The sequence below is a fragment of the Lolium rigidum genome, chromosome 6 (genome assembly GCF_022539505.1).
Source record: "Lolium rigidum isolate FL_2022 chromosome 6, APGP_CSIRO_Lrig_0.1, whole genome shotgun sequence".
In the NCBI taxonomy this organism is placed as follows: domain Eukaryota; kingdom Viridiplantae; phylum Streptophyta; class Magnoliopsida; order Poales; family Poaceae; genus Lolium; species Lolium rigidum.
Window position 1 is genome coordinate 11,698,415 of NC_061513.1, and position 25,549 is coordinate 11,723,963.

The window sequence follows — 25,549 nt, forward strand, 5'->3', positions numbered from 1 at the left end:
CGGTTCGATGGAGGTGATGGCTTCTGTAGCATGTGCATGAGGTACTCGCTAAGAGTCTGCTAGACCGGATGTGAGCTCCCGTTTCACTTAGAGGGTGTCTCGGGATTTGCGATGTTCACGGCTCTTAGTTAATGATGGGTTTTTGTGTTTTCAGGGCAAAGGCCCTATTAGCATGTTTTTTCACTCATTGTCAGGTATAGGTGTTATGTGGTGGTTTTGGGGATCTTGATGCATAATCTTTATTAGACCTTTGCTAAATAAATTAATAAAGATGGCCATATGCATCAATCGATGCAGAGGCTGGGGCATAGCCTCCATTTTTTTTTTTGATTTTGTAGCAATTGCCCTATATATGGATTCAAGCAAAACAAACGGTGATAGCTTATACAGATATACTCTGCTAATATCAAAGTGTGATCACTTACTGCAGTACTACCTATATGCTTGGAACCAAAGGTGACCTCACAATACAAAAATAACAGTACACACTTAGGATATGCATAAGAAAGAGAATTACACAAGTACTCGTACATATTTTCTTGCAACTAATTAAGGGAACCTCGTGATTCTTACAACAACAGATATAATACAGCTTGGCATACAAGTTGTTCAGACTGAAGCCCACTTAGCTGACAGCTGACTCACATTTGGCGGGATCGAATGAATGCGACAAGTTGCTCTGCAACTTGAGTCATTGTCGGCCGTTGATCCACATCAAGGTCAAGACACTTCATAGCGAGGTCTGTGAGACTATCAAGAAGGCCTACATCTGCTCCCACCGCGATCTCTGGGTCAAATAGCTCGGTCGATTTCATCCCTTTTTTGTGATTCTCAATAAAACTATTCACTAAGCTTGTATTGCTGGGATGAGTGGCCTTCTTCCTGCTGATGAGCTCTAGGATCACCACTCCAAAACTGTATACATCACTTTTTGCTGTCAACAAGCCTGTTTGCAGGTAAACTGGATCCATATAAGTCATATCACCGATGACTAAAGCAGTGTGTTCGTTGTCTCTTGCAATCAACCTTGATATACCAAAGTCTGAGATCTTGGGCACAAACTTGTCATCCAAGAGAATATTTGCTGGCTTAACATCACCATGCAAGATGACTGTATTGGCTTGTGAATGCATATAAGCTAGACCCTGTGCTGCTTCTGCAGCAATATTCATCCGCGCATCCAAACTGAGAGGCTTCTTCTCCCCACCATGAAGAATGTCATCCATGCTTCCTTGTGATATGAACTCGTACACTAACATGGGGGTGTCCACTTCCAGGCAACAACCTATGAGCCTAACAATGTTCTTGTGGATAACTTTAGACTGGATGATGATTTCATTTGTAAATTGGTCACTCTCCATCTGGTTGCCACGAACCGGTTTCTTTACAGCGACCCATGCACCATCAACGAGGCCCTTGTAAACTTCTCCAAAGCCACCTTTTCCAATTGTATTGCTAGGTTTTAAAATTGGTGTGAGGTCATCCTTTTTGAAAAGCTTTATAATACTAGCCTTTTCTAATGTAGGACCACCATTCTTTCTGTATAACTCACGCCTCATATGCCTCTCTCTCCGCACGATGATAATGAATGCTATGAATGCCAAGAGAAGAATACCACCTATTATACCTACATGGACAAAGAACCAACTTCACTAGTTAGTTGACCGAATTTTCATATATTACTATGTGAGGTAAAGATTAGATCAGATATGATACTGTAGATCTGTGTAATCATAACTAAGCAGACAATTATATATTTCATTCACTTTCAAACTTTTTTTTGAGTGTTCACCGGGGGGAGTAAAAGCTCCCGCCTGAAACTTATGATGAAAAATCTACCATTCATCATTCAACCCATCTCTAATAAATATACTCTCTGATGGTATTGTGCAATCCAAACATTGGAGAAATAAGATATATTTTGGGGAACACAACAACTATAAAAAATAATAGTACACTGGAATGAAATAAGTTCTGTGATGGTACCTATGGAAATCTGTGCAGGCAATGGGATAATAGGAGTGCAGGATTCCTTATATGGGTCATTGCTTTTATAACCTGTACCACAGTCGCATTTGTAATGTCCGTCGAAGTTCTTGCATTTACCGCGGCAAGAATAGTCTTCTGGACGTGCACATTCGTCTATGTCTGTATCATGCAAGTTCACAGAAATTATTCATCAGGACATTACGAAACCACATCTCATACAAATAGTAGTCTCTCCATTAATTCCAAAGCAATCGCATTCTAAACCTTAGCAGAAGACTAAATAAGTACATGTTATATGAATTATTTAGGGAAAGAGAACTGAGACCTAGTGAATAATAAATAATAATTATCTTGTTTTTTTACTTGTGTCTTTCATTTTCATTCTCTTATAGTATTTGTAAGATTAATTTACCTTATGTTAATGTTTGTAGAAACTAGTGCTTGCTAGGCTGCTATATACAGAACCAGTGCTATATCACCTGTCATATCATAGCGCTTCAATTGGGTAATGTTTGCATCTAGTAGGAGTAATAATAGAATTCCTAGGGAAAACAAGAAGCGTCGAATAAAGTTACCAGTGGTACTTACCGGTGCATCCATTGACAACGTAAGCGTTGCCTTCGTAGCCTGCGGTGCAGTTGCAGATGTAGCCAGGCCCATTCTTGGAGTCGACGCACTCACTGTGGACACTCTTGCAGGCGTACTCCGGCGCCGAAGCTGCGGCGGCGCATGTCCATGGCAGGGAGCCCTTGTCGCGGATGGCCCAGTCGAGTGACATGGGCATGCTGGTGGTTGACAGGGAGCCGTTGACGTCCGTGTGGATGAGGTCGGCCCTCTTGAAGGTGTAGTAGCCCCTGTCGACGATGAAGGCGTAGTCGCAGGGGCAGAACGTCTGGTTAGCGTGCGACCAGTATCCGCCAGTCTCGAAGGAGAGTATGCTTTGGGTGATCCCCGATGGGACGCCGACGCTGCAGCAGCCGATGCCCGTGCACGCGCCCTCAATCGGGCCGCTGGCGTCGTTGGCGTAGGCCACGCACGCCGTGTAGTACATGTAAGAGTGGCGTTCACCCGCCCCGGCCATGATTTGGACGTAGGTGTTGCAGCCAAGGATGACGAGCTCATTGAGGTCGCTGGAGATGCGGTACACGCCTTCCACGTCCAGGCCCAGCTCGCCGTAGTAAGACCCGGTGACGTAGCCGGTGACGTTGAAGCACTGCCACGACACCGGCCGCATCACCTGGGCCACGGGGTGCGGTGACACCGACAGGCTCAGCACCTGTATGTCCGGGCTGGTGCCCGTGCCCGCCATGACCGCCACCGAGTTGTTGATGCAGGAGATCTTGAAGCCCTTGCGGAAGCAGTCGTTGCCGCCGTCCTTGCCGATGCCGAAGGGGTAGGGGATGCTCACGTTGCCACACCTATTCACACATCCCGGCGACAGGGTGAGGGTCTCCGGCACGGGGGCTGACATTGTGGTGACGAGCAGCGCCGGCAGCACAAGTATCATCCACATCATAGATGAGCTTCCCATGGTTCCTCCACTACTTTGTTTGTGGACGGGAGAGCTAATCTCTTAGCTGTGCCGATCGACTCAATCATCTACCTACCTGCAGCGTTCGCTTAAATACACAAATGGAGAGTTGATGCCTGTACCGACTACTACTAGCTTGTAATTGCTTATGTCTTTTGAACTGGCTAGAGTATGTAATTTCACATGGTATTAGACGTACAAACTCCTGGGTTTAAATTCTAGCCAATGCAGTATTAAAAATAAGTATTTACAGCCTCTCAAAAAAATCAAAACATACACGTGCAAGGCCCATGCGAGATAAAAAAAGCCCACCGGCGTAGACGGGATGGGAGGTTTTGAATATAATTGTCTAATCTTTCAATTATATCGATCTTTTGATTAAACTGGCTAGAGTATTCAATTTCACACCACTTTATTTTTTTCTACGGGAATTAACAAAAGGCAGATTTCTCCTAGCGCAATGTATCTCCAGCACTTAGATGCTAATCATGGATTAATCTAATCATAATTATGTATTTTCTCCAATCCATAATAAATACTGTGGTTTTAGTTTTTTTACATATAATTTTTAACTCTTTATGGTAAAATTTAAACTAAAATCATGAAACTTATTATGGATCGGAGTAAGTACTAGTTAGTCTCTCTGTTTTTTTTTACTTATCTCAGTTTTAGATTTAGTAAAAGTCATACTTTATCAAGTTTGACTAAATCTTAAAAAAAATAACAACGGGTTATAATACAGAATCTATGGCATTAGAATCGTTATAAATTGCATTTTCATAATATATGCATTTGGTATGATAGATTATGATATTTTTTCTTTAATTTTGGACAAATTTATAGAACTTGACTTTAAATAAAACTTACAACATGATCGTTGGATGCTGCATAGGTAATGGTTCAAAATGTCAACTGTTGCATATGAGTATTTTTTTGGCCAGAAAATAATACGACGATAGATGGATGTTGCGTATGTAATGGTTCAAAATGTCAACTGTTGCATAGGAGTATTTTTTTGCCAGAAAATAATACGACGATCGATGGATGTTCCGTAGGTAATGGTTCAAAATGTCAACTGTTTGGAGATACTTTTCTATACCACTTGCCCCTTAAAAATGTTCAGTGCACAAGTTGTCATTATAAGATGTATTCTCTAGTCGTATGTCCTTGTCTATATGTGTCTTTCATTATACACGTATAGCATCATTTGTAGAGTCTTGTAAAGAATGAGATACACAAGACAAGACAACGAGAAATTTCTAAGACATGAAACCACCCCTAAAGCCTTGGGAGTTTCTTGTACATGAAGAATGACAAAGAACATAAGAGCAAGAACGAAGAAGTGATACCAAAAGTAGTAGAATGATTTTGATGATTGTATGTTATTATTGAATGTGCTGTCATCTCTCGTTAATATATGAGCCAACTAGACTATGTACAAGAAAAAAAAATCGGATCTTAGTCCAAAACCGTAACTCCAACTCGACAGGTGTACAACTGGTCTGCGACATGGTGGCCAAGTGAGGAAGAAGTTACTAGGAAGGAAAGAGATAAGGTGGTCCCAATGTGGTGACACGTCCACGCTAACCGTGCCCATGGTTACACACTAAGGAGCCGGTCCGGTTGTCAAGACTAGGTCACAAAGTCGCCGGACTCATCTGTGACATGTCCTCACCAGACAGGTTTCCTTGGACTTGTTTAGGGCATGTCCAGGCCTGATTGGGTTTGGTCAGTCTACGTGTATATCTAGCCCTTCTTGGGTTTGGTCGAATTATCAGGATATACATGACCGGGCTTTTTGTACACTTGCAATATTTCTATTACCATGGTAAACTAGGAGTATGATGGCTGGATTCCTACGATCAACAACAGGGTGGTTGCAGAACTTGTAGCAGCAAATATTATTTATATAAGTTTGTCCCTCATAACCTTTGCAAATGGCTATAAACACAACCCCGCAATTGCGTTGTCAGGCGCAGCCACGTTCACACCTAAACTGTGGTTTGAAATTAGCCTATACTATAATTTGCTAAAATGGCAAATAGTTAAGAGTTTAAATAATAAATGTAAACTAAAGCTAGAGAGTGTTTGCGGAGTGTGTTTGTGATATGGTTGAGGGGTTCTCAAGGAGCGTAGGTTCCACCACTAGTATTGCTATTACTTATGATTAGAATGAACTATATCTTCGCTATGCTTTGTGTGGGGAGAGGTCCATAATAAGATGCACCCAAAAAGCCATCGGTCATCCCATCTCTAAATAATTACAACAGCTAATATTCTGCAAGCCACATATTGACTATTGATATTAAGGGTTTTACCCCATGGTTATGAATATGAGCTTAGTGAGTCCCTCCTTATCCCCCTCTTCCATGTGTTAAAGTGCCGATACGGTAATGTCACTTCCTGCCGTTCACTTTACCACATTTCAAAGGGTAGTTCCCTCTTGAGACCATAAGGAAAATATTACATGGTGCACAACATATAATATCAAGAGAGAGAACTAACAAACATTCATAGATCAAAGGTATACGAAATCTTTATTCACATCATAATATTACTAGGGTTTCTCCATATCTCCCCAAGAACAAAGTAACTACTCATACATGAAAGGAATCAACATCATGACAATATGAAGGTACAATTGCATACAAGTGTAAATCCTAATAGGGTTCGGATCAAAACCAAGTAGACAAAGGGGATTGAAGATGTAAAAGTTGATGATGATGATGGAGATCGATGTGTTGCCCTTCAAGATCCTAGTCTCCTCCTCTTCTATGTTGGTGGATATGGTGATGGAGGCAGTGGCGGCGGAGCGGCAGGACTCCGTCCCTAGGGCGTGGATGAATGATGTGCCTCTCCTTGGCTCCTCCCCTCCTTAAATCGTAATCTGGAGGTCGGTTTCGCGATCCGACAGACCTAGAGGCTGAATATGTCCATCAGGCCTTCACAAATGTTGTTCTGTTTGACGAAACGGTGCCGACGGAGCCCCGTATGGCCGTACGGTACGGACAGACTCTTCCCGTACCGATGGTCGCTATTTTTTTTTGAAATTTTACTGTAGGGGAGTCCCCCACAGTGCTTTATTACTCATAAGGTTAGAACAAAAGTCAGGATCTAATCTAAAGATATGTACAAAAGGAAAAAAAGAAAAATTACAAGAGGTTGTCAATCCAGGAGGCTAAAATATGAGTATCACCCCACCCTATACTTAAGTAGAGTAATGTCTTGTAGAAAACCAGATTTCCAAGCTCTAAAAGAAGGCTTCATCCCTTTGAAGATTTTATCATTTCTTTGCTTCCATATATTCCAACATGCTAGAATGACAATTTCCACAAAACAAGGACCCGTGAAATGTTTCTTGGCATACATCAGCATTTCAGGCCCTGAGTATGTGCCCCAAAATATCTGCCAATAGGACCATATCCTGGCACTGAATAACATTGGAAGAACAAATGTGACCAGTCTTCCAGGTTTCGCATGGGCAAAGAACACAAGTATGATCATCAGTAACCCTCCAATTTCTTCTGATCAGCATCTCTCTGGTATTGATTCTGTCATGAAGTATTAAGCATGCGAAAAATTTATGCTTAGACATGCATTTACTTCTCCAAATCCATTGCGAAGGAAAATGATTAGGCAGATGTTTAAAACTGAGATCATATACTTTCTTGGGAATGCATGTGCCATCCTTTGAGCATGTGAGAGTCCAAACATCTGCCACTTCTGAATCCAGAACAAACCCATCAAGTTTCTGTTGTAATTGCCGTAATTCATTAGAAGCTTCCAGTGAGAGTGGTAAATGAAAATTATTAAATCAGTGCTAGAGAGTGCTTGCTTCACTGAGCATAATTTATCAGTCGCAAAGGAGAACAATCTGGGGTAGGCCTCTTCAAAAGTCACAGACCTCCAGGGATCAGACCAGAATAGCACAGTTTGTCCATTACCTACTTTGCAGTTGCAAATCTGCCTATAATAATCAGATAGCCGCATAATATTTCGCCACCAGAAAGAACCGCAAACAGCCACGGCATGCAGAGCTTCATTATGGTAATATGCATGTTTAACCAGACGTACCCATGGTAGATCAGCATCATTGTAGAAATTGTGTAGGTGTTTCAGCAATAGACACTTGTTCTGAATATTCAAATTTATAATACCCAAACCTCCTTTACTTTTTGGTCTACATACCATATCCCATGAGGCAAGTGAGAGTGCCTTGTCATCATCCATTTTTTTGTGCCATAGACAGTGTCTTCTAGCCCGATCAATAACATTGATGGCTCCATCAGGAATATCTAAAGAGCAGAGAAAATGGATCGGCATGGATGATAATACATAATTAACCAAAACCAGTCTGTCTCCATAAGAGAGAAATGAAGCTGAAGCTGTCAATCTTCTTTCAATTCTGTCCGTCAGAGGTGAAAGATCCTTTATGGTGGGCTTGGTGGTTCCCATTGGTAGGCCAAGATAAGTGAAAGGCATAGCTGCCACCGCACACTCAAAGTAAGAAGCTAAAGAATTGGTCTCTTGATCATCCATGTTGATTAGCACTAAAGAAGACTTGTGATAATTCACCCTAAGACCCGTGAATGCCGTGTATTCTTCCAATATTTGCTTAAGGATTTGTAACTGACTAGGGTCTGCTGGTAAAACTATTATTGTGTCGTCAGCATACTGTACTATTGGGTAATCATTTGATCCTCTATTTGGAATAAGAGTTTGCAGCCGCCCCTCTATGTAAGCATGATTAATAAAGCTTTTCAACAAATCGCCACCTAGAACATACAATAGTGGGGACAATGGATCTCTTTGACGGACCCCTCTCCTACATACAAAGTTTCTGCTTGGGACACCATTTAGTAACACTGCCGAGGAACCAGAAGAAAGTATCTCTTTGATCCATCCAATGAATATTTCATCAAAACCTTTCTGCTACAAAATCTTAATAATGGCTTGGTGTTCAATGGTGTCAAAAGCCTTTTCAAAATCCAGTTTTAGAACAATAACTTTCCTTTTTTATTGCTGACATTGGTAAATATATTCAAAAGTCCAGGCAAGATAATCATGTATTGTTCTACATTTGATAAAACCATACTAGTTTTCATGAATGCAATCCTTGATATGATCTTGGAGTCCATTGGCTGCTAGCTTTGTGAGAAATTTCAGACAAGTATTTGTCAACGAGATTGGTCTGAAGTCATTGACCGTTTCAGGTGAATTCTTCTTTGGAACTAAAGTAATGTGGGAGCCATTGATACTATGCAGAGAGGTCTTCCCAGAATAAAAATCTTAGCATAGTTGCATTAAGTTCTTCTTTATAATCTTCCAACATTTCTTAACAAACATTCCATTGAAACCATCTGGCCCCAGTGCCCTATCCACTTTCATATGCTTGATAACATTCTCAACTTCCTCTTCAGTAAAAGGCTGAGAAAGACAGTTTAAACCCTCAACATGTTGAACCATGTGAGAAATATCCCTGTGCAACTTCTCCAGCAGAGATACTCATTCTTTCTTTATAACATTTCCAGAAAGCAAGAGCCTTACTTTGATGATCTGTTAACACTTGGCCATCAATATCTTTGATCTCAGTAATGGTGTTGTGTCTGTATCTTTCTGTAGCCTTTGCATGGAAGAATTTCGTGTTTTCACCACCAAGCTGAACCCATCTAATTGTACATCTATTTCTCCAATAAGTGCACTGAACAGAGAGTAGCTTCTTGAGATGTACCTTAAATGTATTCCGAAAATTAAACTCAGGTGTACTAAGAGCTGTGTATTCTTCAATTTCATCAAGGAGGAGAACCACTTTATTACAATTTTCAATAAGATGCTTGAGATGAGATAAGCTTTTTCCCCATTTCTTGAGCTCATGTCTTAGGTTCTTGAATTTTGCAGTCATTATATTTGCTATTGGAATAGTTTTAGTAGGCATGTTCCACACTCTTTCAACAAGCTCATAAAAACCAGGCTTCTCAATCCACATGTTCTCAAAAGAGAAGATTTTTTGCTTTAGGGATTCTAGTGGAGATAGTGACCACACAAGGAACATGGTTCGAAGTTATTTTGCCAACGGCTGGACCACTGTATTTGGAAATTTTAAAGTCCACCCACAACTTGTGAAAAACCAATCAATCTGTTTCAATAAGGGAATGCTTTGCATATTTGACTAGGTGAAACGCCTGCCTTTCAGAGGCAATTCAATCAAACCCAAGTGACTGATGACACTGTTAAACAAGAATATATCATTTAAATCAGCCCCTGGCTTATTTCTGTTATCCCTTGATCTGATAAAATTAAAATCACCAAGAAGGAGCCATAGTTCTTGTAAAGGGATTTTCAGATCATACAACCATTGCACAAAATCATCTCTATCTGGTCGTTTACAAGGGCCATAAACATTAACAAGTGTCCACTTATCTGAATTATGAGTTGATGTGAATTGAATTCTTATAGCAGATTTGTTTAGCTCAATCAAATTGCCATTAAACACCTTACTGTTCCACAATACTATCACCCCACCAGAAGCACCCACAGACGGTACAAAAGCAAATTGATCAAACCTTTTGGGGCAGAAAGATCTGATGAAAGAATGTTCAAAATCTTGGCATTTGGTTTCTTATAAACACACAACAGAACAATGGCATTCATCAATTTTGTTAAAAACCGCCAATCTTTTATCTTTGTCATTTAAACCTCTCACATTCCAATAGAACACATTCCAATCCATATTAAGTGAAGACTGACTATTCATGGGAAACTCCTTCTAGATGAAAGAATAGTGCCATGCATAACATGTCCACCAAAGTAAATTCTTACATGAAATCTCAGCAGATGACACTTATGATACCCCAACCAGTGAGAAAACCTCATTATTAAAACTGACCCACACGACAAACTCTCATAACTGACTAAAACCCTTGCTAAAACCCATGACTGACTAACACACTTCAGAAACAGGAATGCCTCAATTGATTTCTCAAACATTTGGAACCTTTTTGTTTTGTGAAACCTTCTGAGAAACCATAAGTTTCTCTACTGTCAATTCCTCTTCGGGTATCTCCAAATCTCTCCCAACCTTCTGCAATGTTGCTATTGGTATGAAAGGTGACACTTGCTCTATCGGATCATGCAAAGGAGTAGCTTTGTTTGGCCTTTTCTTTGTTGCTTGTTTGCATATTATACAGCCTTGCTTGTACCCCTCCCTTATAGTGATTGTTATTGTACTCCGTCTGACCAGATCCTCTGAAACAACACTAGAATTGATTGTCAGTTCCCCCAAGGGGTGATGCAACCCTTGAGTCAAGATTAAAACAACAGATTTTCCTTTGGTTACTCTCTGACGCTTCTGACTTGTTGTCATAACAGATAGTTTACCAGACACTTTAGTAAAAGACTTGGACCGAGCCCTAGTCCTGCTAGCAATCGATTCCGAGAAGTCAAGGTGGATTGGAGGCACGCTCTTCCGTTTCTCTGGTGTCTGGATGCACATATTTGACATCTGCTGGGCAACAGGTACAACAACATGACAAGACAGGGACTTAAACTTGTCCACCCATCCATTGGACTTAAAAACCATGCTGAAAATAGTTATATCAGGAAATTGCACAAATGGTTTACCCAGGGCAGAAATAGGCAGAATGCATTTGAGAAGTCTATCCTGCTGGTGATTTGGAGGGAGTATAGGGCCATAAACACCAGCATAGATGGGCATGTTGTAACCAAAGACCTTATAGAAATTATGTGAAAAATCTGGACTATTGTAAATCAACCTAACAGAATTAATGATGATGTTATGATTCACATCATCATTGACAGAAGCATCAGAATTGGTAGACGTATCTGAACCCTGTGACCCACCCACCATGATGGAATCATCAATCTGTATCTCTTCCATATTATTCTGAACATTTTCCTCATTGGCATGCAGCTGATCTACTTCTTGTACATTATTGATATTGTGTATTGGCTGATCTTCTGGCTGATAGAAATCAGCATCATCAACATTAGCTGGCAGCTGTTGGACAGGAATATTGTTCCATCCAATCTCAGGATATTGAGGCATAACCCAATTAAAATTTCCAGGTCGTAGCTGACCAGGCAAAGGGTGCGGGTTTCCATCAACCGGCATCTGATCCTCATCATGAGGCAACATATTTGCAATTTTTGCAGTAAGTATATAACAAACAGCCGTCCAAGTTTCCATGACCCGTCCTATTGTAGCATAGTCCCCAAACACTACATCACGAGGAACCAAAGCTGGAGAAGGGAAGGAAGAATACACTAATGTGCGTTCAATCATATTTTTATCCTGATGCCAATGATGGAAACAACCAAAATCTGCAACTGCATTAGATATGTCATACTCATTTCTGAAATCTAGAGGGATAGACAAGAACATAAGCCAGCCTGATCGAAAACCCTGCACTGCCCTGTGGTTGTCTCTGTCGTCATGATTAACAAAGCGAACAAAACTCCGTTTTGCAACTGATATGGCACATGAGCTACCAATGCAGCCCTAGCAGCCGGACTACGAAGCCGAAAATATCCCAAACCAAATATGCTAGGCTGAACCTCCTCGACATCAATATGCAGTTCATGAAACACAAAATTCCGAACCTGTTCACGCTAGAGTGGCACCAAAGCTTGCGGAGGCGGTGGGAGAAGCTCAACAGTGCAGATAGTCTCATTGCATCTAGGCGGCCATACCGCCGACGTGTAAAAGGTACGAGGCAATCTTGTTGGGCCACCATCGATGATCTGGTGTCTAGGAGGTAACCATATCGCCGGATCAACTTCAAAATTCGCCATTGCAGGGCAAAAGAGCAAAGAAGGTAGCGGTGGTGTTAACGGCGGCGGTGTAGGGTTTGGAACTGTTATGGTTTCGAGCGGTTTTGATCCTGATATCTGGACTTCATGAGATATAAGTTCAGTAACCAGATTGTCCCCAGGAGTTGTGGCCGCCTCGGACTCTTTTCCTTCCAAAATACTTGGAGAACACGCCTCTTTCTGTTTTGGAATCCACTTTTTCGCCCGTTTAATCTTCAGACAGTCTTTCCGAATATGTCCATAACTGAAACAACCTCGGCAACGTATTTGATTTGTGCAGTCTGTGGTTTTGTGACTCACAGATAAACATCTACCACAATTCCATACCTTGTAGGCCATCTCATCAACAAGTTTATCAAAAGGATCGACATCATTATCTACCTGTCCATCGGCACCTTGATGAATGGTTATGGGGGTAGTACCAGTAACATTTGGTTCAGATATGGTGCCGTGATCATTATTAAAGGAGTCATCCTTCATGGAATATCCAGGGCAAGCCTCATACACCATAGTTTCTGCAAAAGATAAAGATTTCCTAACTGAAACTGAAGAATTCTTGCGCTGCAATATAGATCTGTTAGGCTTTTTACGAAGAGCATTCAGAGCAGAAACCGTTCTTTTCTTATTTGAACTGACTAAGGTCCATTCCGCATTACACTCTTGCTGCCAAGAAGTAAATTCCTTGCGCCAATTTGGACCACCAAAGCCCCAGAGATGAAAAAACATTTGAAATGTTCATCAGAAAACTTCCTTGGAGAATAGACCATGAAACACACATTCCTGGAAGCCACTGAAAAACGAAAAAATATGTCACTTAACTGTATGACTGATAAATCCGTCCACCCAGGCAAGACTCAAGAGCCAAGCCAACTGTCTCTTCATTAAGCTTAATTTTTGCATGACCAAACGAAACCACAACTAAAAAATGATATGTTTTTCCAATAGGATGCACAGTAGTTCCAAACTGTTTACGAACTTGTGATCTAAAAGCCTGCCCCTTTGAGAAATCCATGTTCATCTGTAACGGAATATGATCAATCTTATGTGTATGGCCCATGCAAGGCGGCACAACAAGAGGAGGAGCAATATTATCAGGTTGCTGAGTAATTTCTTCATGAGCCGATCCAGTATCTTCAACCCTATGCTTGGACTGCCTAGACTGTGGCTCCACCCCAGGTTGTGACGGCGATGCAAAGTGTTCATCCATAGGAGAAGATCCAGCAAGTAGGGGTCCAACTGTAACAGAATGATATGGAAAAATTACCTTTGAATCTGATCTAACACGGTGCCCCGAGGAGAGAACTTGTACATCGATAGGTTCTTCTTTGGCATTTAGCAAAACAAGCCATCCATTTGAGGACCAAAATCTCAACGTACCATCATAGTTCTTCAGCCTTCCTCGGTCCAGATCCTTCGCCGTGGTGTAACAGACCTTCCAGATCTAGTATCCCACCTCAATCTCATCATTCTGTATGCCGCTGCCATTTTGCTTGGGAGCCACTTCGACTAGATGGCAAGGAAAATCAATAGACATGCCAGCAGATATAGTCTCATTGATACGTAAGACTTTGGCATCAATGGTAATACCAAGATCATCAAGGAGGACCAGACGACGATTGTTTGAATGGAGGAGGATGGATCCACTGTACAAAACCTTATTCTTCTTCTGTAGTTGTGTTGCATATACCACTGCCCATCGCTGCGGCTCCAGATCTTGAACATCTCGGGACGCGGAGAGAGCCATGGAAACTTGGAGTGAATGAGATGGGTATTGGGAGATGGAGGAAAGGACGCCGAAGAGAATGGTTGGAGTGGAAATGGTAGATGACCAGAGACTGGAGAAATCGCCGGTGCAGAAGATTCTAGGGTTTAGGTGATGGTGGGGTGGGAGGGGGCGCCATCAGGACCATATCTCTGCTCCTATGTAGGTTGTTCACCGATGGTCGCTATTATTACTAGACTTTCATATAATGGACGACATTTCTTCATACGAACTCAGATTTGGGTATTCTTCGGCTCGTTAAACTCGTATGGACGAGGGCTAGAACACCATTGCCTTCGATCTTAAATATAATATGTTGGAAAAATATCACTTTTCCTACACCTCATATGGCTATGTCTGGCGCTTGTACTTCTCCCATTTTGTACCCTCTTGGTCCCTCTTTTCTCCATTTCTCCATGATTGCCAATAACACCTAAATACATGTAAAGTACAAGGGAAACATAATAAAATGCTACTAAAACTACTAAATTTGCAAAGCACGTATGAAAGTGAACAAAAACTCGTCAGTATGCAAAATAGGCATACTTGTAGCTAGAATGAGCATGACATGAATGACAATATGAGTAATAGTATACTTAAAGACCTTAGTAAAATAGTACCAAATTTTGAGCTATCAACTTCCCCAAGATTAAATGTTACTCGTCCTCGAGTGACAAAGTGAAAAAGAATCATAGCAAGAAATGAACTTGGGTAGAAAAACTCACAAGTACGAGGTGATATCATATACTTCCCCAAGGTAGATGAAACACCAATTCAGTTATGTAAGTCCATAAGAGATCACTTAAGCTTCTACGCCTCATTTAAAAAGTAAATCTTTCTTGAAATCAAACTTGTGATCCTCTTATTGCTCCCTTTTTAGTTCGTATATTAAGAGTAATAGATCATGTAAAAAGAAGCATAACAATAGAGTGTTTCATGAACACCCACATCAATAAATAAAGGCTATCAAAACACTTCTTTTCTATTCATTGTCTTTCAAGAAATTTCATCTAATAGTATCAAGATCATGCCAAAACTTTCTAGGTGATTCATTTGGATTCCATAATAGTTTCCAATTAGCAATATTTTTGCATAGCTCAAGAGTACTAATGGTTGCACACAAGTAGATCGCTACCGATGCACTCAACTCAACAACTGAAATTGAGATTTTGAATCTGCAAATCGTTCGTAAGTTAGCGGAGTTGTTAGCATCCCAAGAGTGTGCACCACAGTTAGTAGATAAGCTTTAAGCAATATCATACTTTTGACTCACAACTTTCAGTTTGGGCATGCATCTCAATTACCACTAAACTTCATTTCCTTCAAACAAATCCTTTCAAAAAGTGCTATCAAATCTATGATCATATCTATGGGGTTGAGTATGTTGTAAGACAATTAAACATTACATAAGTCATCATTGGAAACTCTTTCTTATTGTATTTGATATTCTCAAGTGTAGAAATCATGGTAATGTATTCTAGAGGATCAAAATATTTTTCTCAAGCTGGATAAAGATTTGAACATAGTGCATCAAAGCTCTGACTCAGCTCTTACGGAAACTAACAAAAAGCAAGTGCATCCCTTATATAAGTATGAAACACAACTGACTCAAACAAGTCATTCAAGAGCAGCGGCATACATGCTTGTTCAAAACTTTATTGAATGAGAATATTGCACATGATCCTACACATGCTAAAGTAACTTCCCCAAGCTAGGTTCTTGCAGGAACCAAACTTGAATAGATCACCAAAAGTAAAGAGAAAATGCAGTTTTTAAAATAGAGTGTGAGAAGTGGCTACCTCCCCAAGCTTGATTAAAGCAAGGGTGATGCACTTTTACCGTTGAGGTGCGAATAACTTTTCTTTCATTGGGAAAGAATTTTGGCTTCAATGAACCTTCTTTGATATGACATGGTGATGTCCTTCCTACAGAACCTGCTTGAAAACTAAAAAAGAAAAAAAAGTTCTTTTGGAAGCACGGGGTTAGCTCACAAGTAATAAAAGCGTAAGTCTCACGAGGTCGGTTCGTTAACCTAAGCAGCACGCTTAAGTCAACAAACTAAGTCTAAGAGTTGTACAAACTCTTGGATTTGTTGAAGTGCAAATGAGAAAATATATGAGACACAAGTGTGCAGCTCTAAGTGCTTAATTAAAAAAGGAGAAGTCCCACTTAAGGCAGAAATCTCACTATTAGAAATTTATTGAACAAGGTTCGAGTGGAAGGTTTTACCTTATACTTGTTGTTGAAGCGTTGAGTTGAAGCAACCAAGTGGCCAGTGTGGGCATTTGAATGGTTGGCACACACCATCAATGTTTCCACACAAGGTTAAGTCCCAGCGAAAATAACACACGAAGTAAAAAAAAAGCGAACTCTTCGGTGTATGAACGGAGTTCATTCACCCAACCGTGAAAACAAAAAATAAACTAAAAGAGACATGAAACACTATAGAGAATTATAGGCTGGGGATTTCGAAGGTAGATAAATAAGGTACACTAGAACATATATAAGGTAACCCACTAACCTTAGCTTGTAAAAAAAGTTTGAGGTTTTTTTAATACCTATCCTTGACCTTATTTCGTTCTATCGCCTCCTGGTACGGGCGGGTGGTATGGGAAAATGCGCCCGTACTGACGCCCGCTTTCCCACTGGAAATTCTTGAAATTCTCTACGTCAGGTGGCAAGGTTGGTACGGGCGCATGGTACGACCGAATCTCCCCGTACCGATGGTTGCTTTTTCCACCAGAATTTTTCAGGAAAAATTACTAGTTTCTTCATTACGTTGTAGGAGCGGTACGGGCAGGTGGTATGGGCAAATTCCCCCGTACTGGTGCCCGCTAAACTCCCTGTAACTTCGAAAATCACTCATTCTTCCCTAAAAATTCACTAAGGACCTGAAACATTAGTCTAGCATCCAAAAACGCATACATATATTCTGTAGATTTTTTTTGACCAAGATATGCAAATCATGATTGCATCAATGATCAATTTTACCTTTTCAAATACTCCCAAGCAAACTCTAATAGGAAATCGTGCATATATAAAAGTGCCAATGCAACATGAATGCAACTAGACACAAGACACAAAATTAAGAAAGACGCCTAATAACTTCCAGATTGCCTCCTGGGAAGCGCTTTCTTTAAAGCATATAGCTAGGATTTGATGCTCCATTATTATTTCAAAAGAATAACTATAGAATTATGCATTTTACCTTAATGAGGCTTGGAGCATATCATAGTGGAGTATGTTCGGAGTCGTACCCTCTTGCGGTGCATCGACATCTTGTAAATGAATAGGTTCTCGCTTTCAAGCGATTTTTGATGCACCGAGAATGGTGAGCATGCCTTCTTATGTGGCTGCAACAAAAAAGTTAGCGATTTATGAATAAATTTTAAAGCTTTACCCTAACTCTCATTTTAGGTGAGCACTTCATAGTATTCTTCTTTTGCATCAGAAATTGGTTCCTGCATATTAGCATCGAAAGATTCATAGCAAGGTTCTATCTCTAGTTCATCATTAGAAATGCTCTCCTTATGAGTATCTAGGCATAAGGCCTCCACATATAAATTATGTTCAGCTTTAGCATTACAAGAATCATCACTAAAGAGAGATGCATCATTAACAACCATAGAATTTGTAGTGTGCAAATCGTTGTCAACCTCATCATCTTGGTGTTCCTCCTCTTTATCTTGTGAATCCTGCAAATGGTTATTTTTGGGAACTACAAGTTTGCATTGTTCCTTACTATTTATCGCTAGTGCATTATCACTAAGATCTTCATGAAAATAATCAACAATATATTACAAGGTTTTGTATGCCATTTGTAAAAATTCATCATCACTACTCATCATAAGTATCACAATTTTTCAGAGTAGCTCATGGGTACCTTCATAAAGAACATACTCTATCAATTCCCTATTAGCATCATTACTATGGAAAGACGCCAAGGATTCATAATAAGGCACACATACATTGAGGAAATATTATTTGATAAGAAGAACATAATGTGTGAGCACAACATATTACTTGATGATACATATGTATACCTGCGCCTCATTAGTAGTTATGTGTTCTTCATCGTTGTGCACACAATCCTCTTCTTGAGCAGCAATGTGTAGGACTTCACCGTACCGTTTCTCTTCCATTGCAAGCTGCATAAATTCTCGAATAGACATCTTTGGAAGGCACTATTAGTAGACATAGTTTTTATAGTTTTTGGTTTCATAATTTTTTGTTCTTTTCAAACAAGTAAAAGCAGCAAAATAACAACAAACGGAAATAAACTATGTGCGAGTGGGTAAGTAATAACCAAGTGCTATGTGATGCAGGTTGATGGCCTGCAAGAATACAAGGTCATTCGAGCATATTTTCGTGGAAGTATTTTTCCGGTTTTTACATCGTATCCCAACAAGGAGCGTAGGTGGATGTCTATATACGGTGTTTCGGTCACACCCAATGTGTCACAAGTCTTAGGTGAATTGACTGCAAGAATTGAAACGGAAAGTGGTGAGTGCAAATGATAGGAATTCGGAGTATTGATAATGAAATAAAGTAAAGTTCATAGAAACAACTAATAAGAAATAAAAGGTTTTCTGCAATTGGAAAGGGGTGATTTGGTTCATGGCGATAGTAAATTTGCGGAATGGAGTAAATGCAATAAGGGAATATGATTCTTTTTATTTATATCTAAGAAGGAAAGCAACCCATTAGAGGGAAAGACTCCTCTTGGTAGATTTCATCTGTCTCCAGTAATCCTTCTTCCTGTTACCAAAGCCATGGTCAGCGCATCTATTAAGGTGGTTAAACCGGAGTAAAGCTTTAAGTTCGGTGGTTCCCTGTGATTCCTCGAGTACTACCAGATCCTCATTGATATCGGTCGTGTCACTCGGGGGTCGCCGATTCACTAGCAAACAAGTTCATGTTTATGAGTTCTTGAGATCATGCTATCTGGGCCCTTAAATTAGATAACAACATTAGGTGCACATAAACATTCATGCTCATGTATATAATAACCTTAATCATAAGTTCACAAATGGATGAAATAAAATTGGCACATCACATATCACCAATCCCTACATCTCCCACACCAATAAGATCTACTAACATATGAGAGGAGAATAGCATAATGATATCATTGCAAAGTAAATGGAGTTCATCTAGATATTACTGTAGCAAGCCACAATAGTTGAAGATCAAATCAAATACAAACCAAGATGGAATAGAGGTTTCAATCCCTAATCTTAGAAGTATGAATCTCTCTCTCTCTCTCTCTCTCTTAGTATAAGTGGGGTGTAATGGATGAGGTGGTGATCTTGACGAGATTGATCTTCGGTGAAGTTGGGGATGGTCTTCTCCTTCTTCAAATCTGGTCTCTTCTTGTCTGGCGTGAATGGTGGCTGCTGTGTTCCGTTTTTTGTCCCCTTCCTTCACAGGAAGGGTTTGGTTTGATAAGGCAAAGGAGATTCCGTCCAGTACAGGCGGAAGGTACGTTTACCCCCGCCCGTACTGATGCCTGATATGTCTCAAACGTATCTATAATTTCTTATGTTCCATGCTAGTTTTATGGCAATACTCACATGTTTTATATACACTTTATATCATTTTGATGCATTTTCCGGCACTAACCTATTAACAAGATGCCGAAGCGCCAGTTCCTGTTTTCTGCTGTTTTTGGTTTCAGAAATCTTACACAGGAAATATTCTCGGAATTGGACGAAACAAAAGCCCACGATCTTATTTTCCACGGAGCTTTCCAGAACACCGAAGGAGAGAAGGAGAGGGGCCAAGGTGGCCCCACACCCTATGGCGGCGCGGCTCGGGAGGGGGCGCGCCGGCCTGTGGGGTGGGCCCTCGGCCGCCTCCCGACTCTGCCCCTTCTCCTATTTATTCTCTCCGTCGCGAAAGCCCTAGTACCGAGAGCCACGATACGAGAAAAGTTCCAGAGACGCCGCTGCCAATCCCATCTCGGGGATTCAGGAGATCGCCTCCGCACCCTGCCGGAGAGGGAATCATCACCGGAGGACTCTACATCATCATGCCCGCCTCCGGATTGATGCGTGAGTAGTTCATCCTTGGACTATGGGTCCATAGCAGTAGCTAGATGGTTGTCTTCTCCTCTTGTGCTATCATGTTTAGATCTTGTGAGCTTCCTATGATGATCAAGATCGTCTATTTGTAATGCTACATGTTGTGTTTGTTGGGATCCGATGAATATGGAATACTATGTCAAGTTGATTAATTGATCCATCATATATGTGTTGTTTATGATCTTGCATGCTCTCCGTTGCTAGTAGAGGCTCGGCCAAGTTGATACTTGTGACTCCAAGAGGGGGTATTTATGCTCGATAGTGGGTTCATGCCTCCATTGAATGCGGACGAGTGATGAAAGTTCTAAGGTTGTGGATGTGTTGTTGCCACTAGGGATAAAACATCAATGCTTTGTCTAAGGATATTTGTGTTGATTACATTACGCACCATACTTAATGCAATTGTTCGTTGTTTGCAACTTAATATCTGGAAGGGTGCGGATGCTAACCCGAAGGTGGACTTTTTAGGCATAGATGCATGCTGGATAGCGGTCTATGTACTTTGTCGTAATTCCCTAAGTAAAACTCATAGTAGTCATCATGATATGTATGTGCATTGTTATGCCCTCTCTATTTGTCAATTGCCCAACTGTAATTTGTTCACCCAACATGCTATTTATCTTATTGGAGAGACACCACTAGTGAACTGTGGACCCAGGTCCTTTCTTTTACATCTGAAATACAATCTACTGCAAACTCTGTTCTCTGTTGTTCTTCGTAAACAAACATTATTCTCCACACCATATGTTTAATCCTTTGTTTACAGCAAGCTGATGGCGTGTAACTCACACGTTCGTTGGGAACCCCAAGAGGAAGGTATGATGCGCACAGCAGCAAGTTTTCCCTCAGAAAGAAACCAAGGTTTATCGAACCAGGAGGAGCCAAGAAGCACGTTGAAGGTTGATGGCGGCGGGATGTAGTGCGGCGCAACACCGTGAGATTCCGGCGCCAACGTGGAACCCGCACAACACAACCAAAGTACTTTGCCCCAATGAAACAGGTGAGGTTGTCAATCTCACCGGCTTGCTGTAACAAAGGATTAACCGTATTGTGTGGAAGATGATTGTTTGCGAGAAAACAAGTAAAGAACAAGTATTGCAGCAGATTTGTATTTCAGTATAAAAGAATGGACCGGGGTCCACAGCTCACTAGAGGTGTCTCTCCCATAAGATAAAAGCATGTTGGGTGAACAAATTACAGTCGGGCAATTGACAAATAGAGAGGGCATAACAATGCACATACATGTCATGATAAATATAGTGAGATTTAATTGGGCATTACGACAAAGTACATAGACCGCCATCCAAAGCATGCATCTATGCCTAAAAAGTCCACCTTCAGAGTTATCATCCGAACCCCTTCCAAGTATTAAGTTGCTAACAACAGACAATTGCATTAAGTATGGTGCGTAATGTAATCAACAACTACATCCTTAGACATAGCATCAATGTTTTATCCCTAGTGGCAACAAGCACATCCACAACCTTAGAACTTTCTCGTCACCGTCCCGTATATCAATGGAGGCATGAACCCACTATCGAGCATAAATACTCCCTCTTGGAGTTAAGAGCAAAAACTTGGCCAGAGCCTCTACTAATAACGGAGAGCATGCAAGATCATAAACAACACATAGGTAATAGATTGATAATCAACATAACATAGTATTCTCTATCCATCGGATCCCGACAAACACAACATATAGAATTACAGTATAGATGATCTTGATCATGTTAGGCAGCTCACAAGATCCGACAATGAAGCACATGAGGAGAAGACAACCATCTAGCTACTGCTATGGACCCATAGTCCAGGGGTGAACTACTCACTCATCACTCCGGAGGCGACCATGGCGGTGAAGAGTCCTCCGGGAGATGAATCCCCTCTCGGCGTGGTGCCGGAGGAGATCTCCGAATCCCCCGAGATGGGATTGGCGGCGACGGCGTCTCCGGAAGGTTTTCCGTATCGTGGCTCTCGGTACCGGGGGTTTCGCGACGGAGGCTTTAAGTAGGCGGAAGGGCAACGCGGGGGGCCACACGAGGGCCCCACACCATAGGTCGGCGCGGCCGGGGCCCGGGCCGCGCCGCCCTAGTGTGGCGGCGCCTCGTGGCCCCACTTCGACTCCTCTTCGGTCTTCTCGGAAGCTTCGTGGCAAAATAGGACCCCGGGCGTTGATTTCGTCCAATTCCGAGAATATTTCGTTACTAGGATTTCTGAAACTAAAAACAGCTAGAAACAAAGAATCGGCTCTTCGGCATCTTGTTAATAGGTTAGTTCCGTAAAATGCACGAATATGACATAAAGTGTGCATAAAACATGTAGATATCATCAATAATGTGGCATGGAACATAAGAAATTATCGATACGTCGGAGACGTATCAGCATCCCCAAGCTTAGTTCCGCTCGTCCCGAGCAGGTAAAACGATAACAAAGATAATTTCTGAAGTGACATGCCATCATAACCTTGATCATACTATTTGTAAACATATGTAATGAATGCAGCGATCAAAACAATGGCAATGACATGAGTAAACAAGTGAATCATAAAGCAAAGACTTTTCATGAATAGTACTTCAAGACAAGCATCAATAAGTCTTGCATAAGAGTTAACTCATAAAGCAATAAATCAAAGTAAAGGTATTGAAGCAACACAAAGGAAGATTAAGTTTCAGCGGTTGCTTTCAACTTGTAACATGTATATCTCATGGATTATTGTCAACATAGAGTAATATAACAAGTGCAATATGCAAGTATGTAGGAATCAATGCACAGTTCACACAAGTGTTTGCTTCTTGAGGTGGAGAGAAATAGGTGAACTGACTCAATATAAAAGTAAAAGAAAGGTCCTTCAAAGAGGAAAGCATCGATTGCTATATTTGTGCTAGAGCTTTTATTTTGAAAACATGAAACAATTTTGTCAACGGTAGTAATAAAGCATATGAGTTATGTAAATTATATCTTACAAGTTGCAAGCCTCATGCATAGTATACTAATAGTGCCCGCACCTTGTCCTAATTAGCTTGGACTACCGGATCATCGCAATACACATGTTTTAACCAAGTGTCACAATGGGGTACCTCCATACCGCCTGTACAAAGGTCTAAGGAGAAAGCTCGCATTTTGGATTTCTCGCTTTTGATTATTCTCAACTTAGACATCCATACCGGGACAACATGGACAACAGATAATGGACTCCTCTTTAATGCATAAGCATGTGGCAACAATTATTATTCTCATATGAGATTGAGGATATATGTCCAAAACTGAAACTTCCACCATGAATCATGGCTTTAGTTAGCGGCCCAATGTTCTTCTCTAACAATATGCATGCTCCAACCATTAAGGTGGTAGATCTCTCTTACTTCAGACAAGACGGACATGCATAGCAACTCACATGATATTCAACAAAGAGTAGTTGATGGCGTCCCCAGAAACATGGTTCTCGCACAACAAGCAACTTAATAGGAGATAAAGTGCATAAGTACATATTCAATACCACAATAGTTTTTAAGCTATTTGTCCCATGAGCTATATATTGCAAAGGTGAATGATGGAAATTTAAAGGTAGCACTCAAGCAATTTACTTTGGAATGGCGGAGAAATACCATGTAGTAGGTAGGTATGGTGGACACAAATGGCATAGTGGTTGGCTCAAGGATTTTGGATGCATGAGAAGTATTCCCTCTTGATACAAGGTTTAGGCTAGCAAGGTTATTTGAAACAAACACAAGGATGAACGGTGCAGCAAAACTCACATAAAAGACATATTGTAAACATTATAAGACTCTACACCGTCTTCCTTGTTGTTCAAAACTCAATACTAGATATTATCTAGACTTTAGAGAGACCAAATATGCAAACCAAATTAGCAAGCTCTATGTGTTTCTTCATTAATGGGTGCAAAGTATATGATGCAAGAGCTTAAACATGAGGACAACAATTGCCAAGTATCAAATTATCCAAGACATTTTAGAATTACTACATGTAGCATTTTCCAATTCCAACCACATAACAATTTAACGAAGAAGAAACTTCGCCATGAATACTATGAGTAAAGCCTAAGGACATACTTGTCCATATGCTGTCTCTCTCCCATACAGTGAATGCTAGGATCCATTTTATTCAAACAAAACAAAAAAAAAAACAAACCGACGCTCCAAGCAAAGTACATAAGATGTGACGGAATAAAAATATAGTTTCAGGGGAGGAACCTGATAATGTTGTCGATGAAGAAGGGGATGCCTTGGGCATCCCCAAGCTTAGACGCTTGAGTCTTCTTAGAATATGCAGGGGTGAACCACCGGGGCATCCCCAAGCTTAGAGCTTTCACTCTCCTTGATCATATTGCATCATACTCCTCTCTTGATCCTTGAAAACTTCCTCCACACCAAACTCGAAACAACTCATTAGAGGGTTAGTGGACAATAAAAATTAACATGTTCAGAGGTGACACAATCATTCTTAATACTTCTGGACATTGCATAAAGCTACTGGACATTAATGGATCAAAGAAATTCATCCAACATAGCAAAAGAGGCAATGCGAAATAAAAGGCAGAATCTGTCAAAACAGAACAGTCCGTAAAGATGGATTTTATTGAGGCACCATACTTGCTCAAATGAAAATTCCCAAATTGAATGAAAGTTGCGTACATATCTGAGGATCACGCACGTAAATTGGCTTAATTTTCTGAGCTACCTACAGGGAGGCAGGTCGAAATTCGTGACAAAGAAAGAAATCTGAAACTGCACGAGTAATCCAAATCTAGTATGAACTTTACTATCAAAGACTTTACTTGGCACAACAAAACACAAAACTAAGATAAGGAGAGGTTGCTACAGTAGTAAACAACTTCCAAGACTCAAATATAAAACAAAGTACTGTAGTAAAAACATGGGTTGTCTCCCATAAGCGCTTTTCTTTAACGCCTTTCAGCTAGGCGCAGAAAGTGTGTATCAAGTATTATCGAGAGATGGAGTATTGATATCATAAGCTCCCCCATCTGTAGTGGTACAAGGGCTTTGTCAATTTTAGGCCTATAATAATATTTCTTTGGTTTAGGCACTTTAGAGACATACATAAACTTTTGCTCCTTTCCCACATAAGCTTTCTCTCTAAACTGTAAAGATGAAAAGGTTGAACCCAAGGTTCCCATAGCTTTTTCAAGTTCGCCAATCCTATTAATTTGATTATCATGGTCAACACAAGTTCCTAGGACACTAATTCTTTCATCAATTCCTCCTAAGGATTTATCAAGTTCATCAGTTTTATCAAGTAACATCTCCAACTTAGTTTCAACACTCGGAAATTTTTTCTCTATGGTTTCCAATTTTTTCATAACATCCTCAAGGGGGGTTT

At 40.7% G+C, this 25,549-nt stretch overlaps 1 protein-coding gene across 1 annotated transcript; it reads right to left on the bottom strand.

Moving 5' to 3' along the window:
• Positions 1-641: 641 nt before the first annotated feature.
• Positions 642-3,520, bottom strand: LOC124662171 (wall-associated receptor kinase 4-like). Its single transcript, XM_047200048.1, has 3 exons — positions 2,578-3,520; positions 1,987-2,148; positions 642-1,627 (listed from the first exon to the last, which is right to left on the bottom strand). The coding sequence occupies exons 1-3, from the start codon at positions 3,518-3,520 to the stop codon at positions 642-644; spliced, it is 2,091 nt and encodes a 696-aa protein (XP_047056004.1).
• Positions 3,521-25,549: the final 22,029 nt, after the last annotated feature.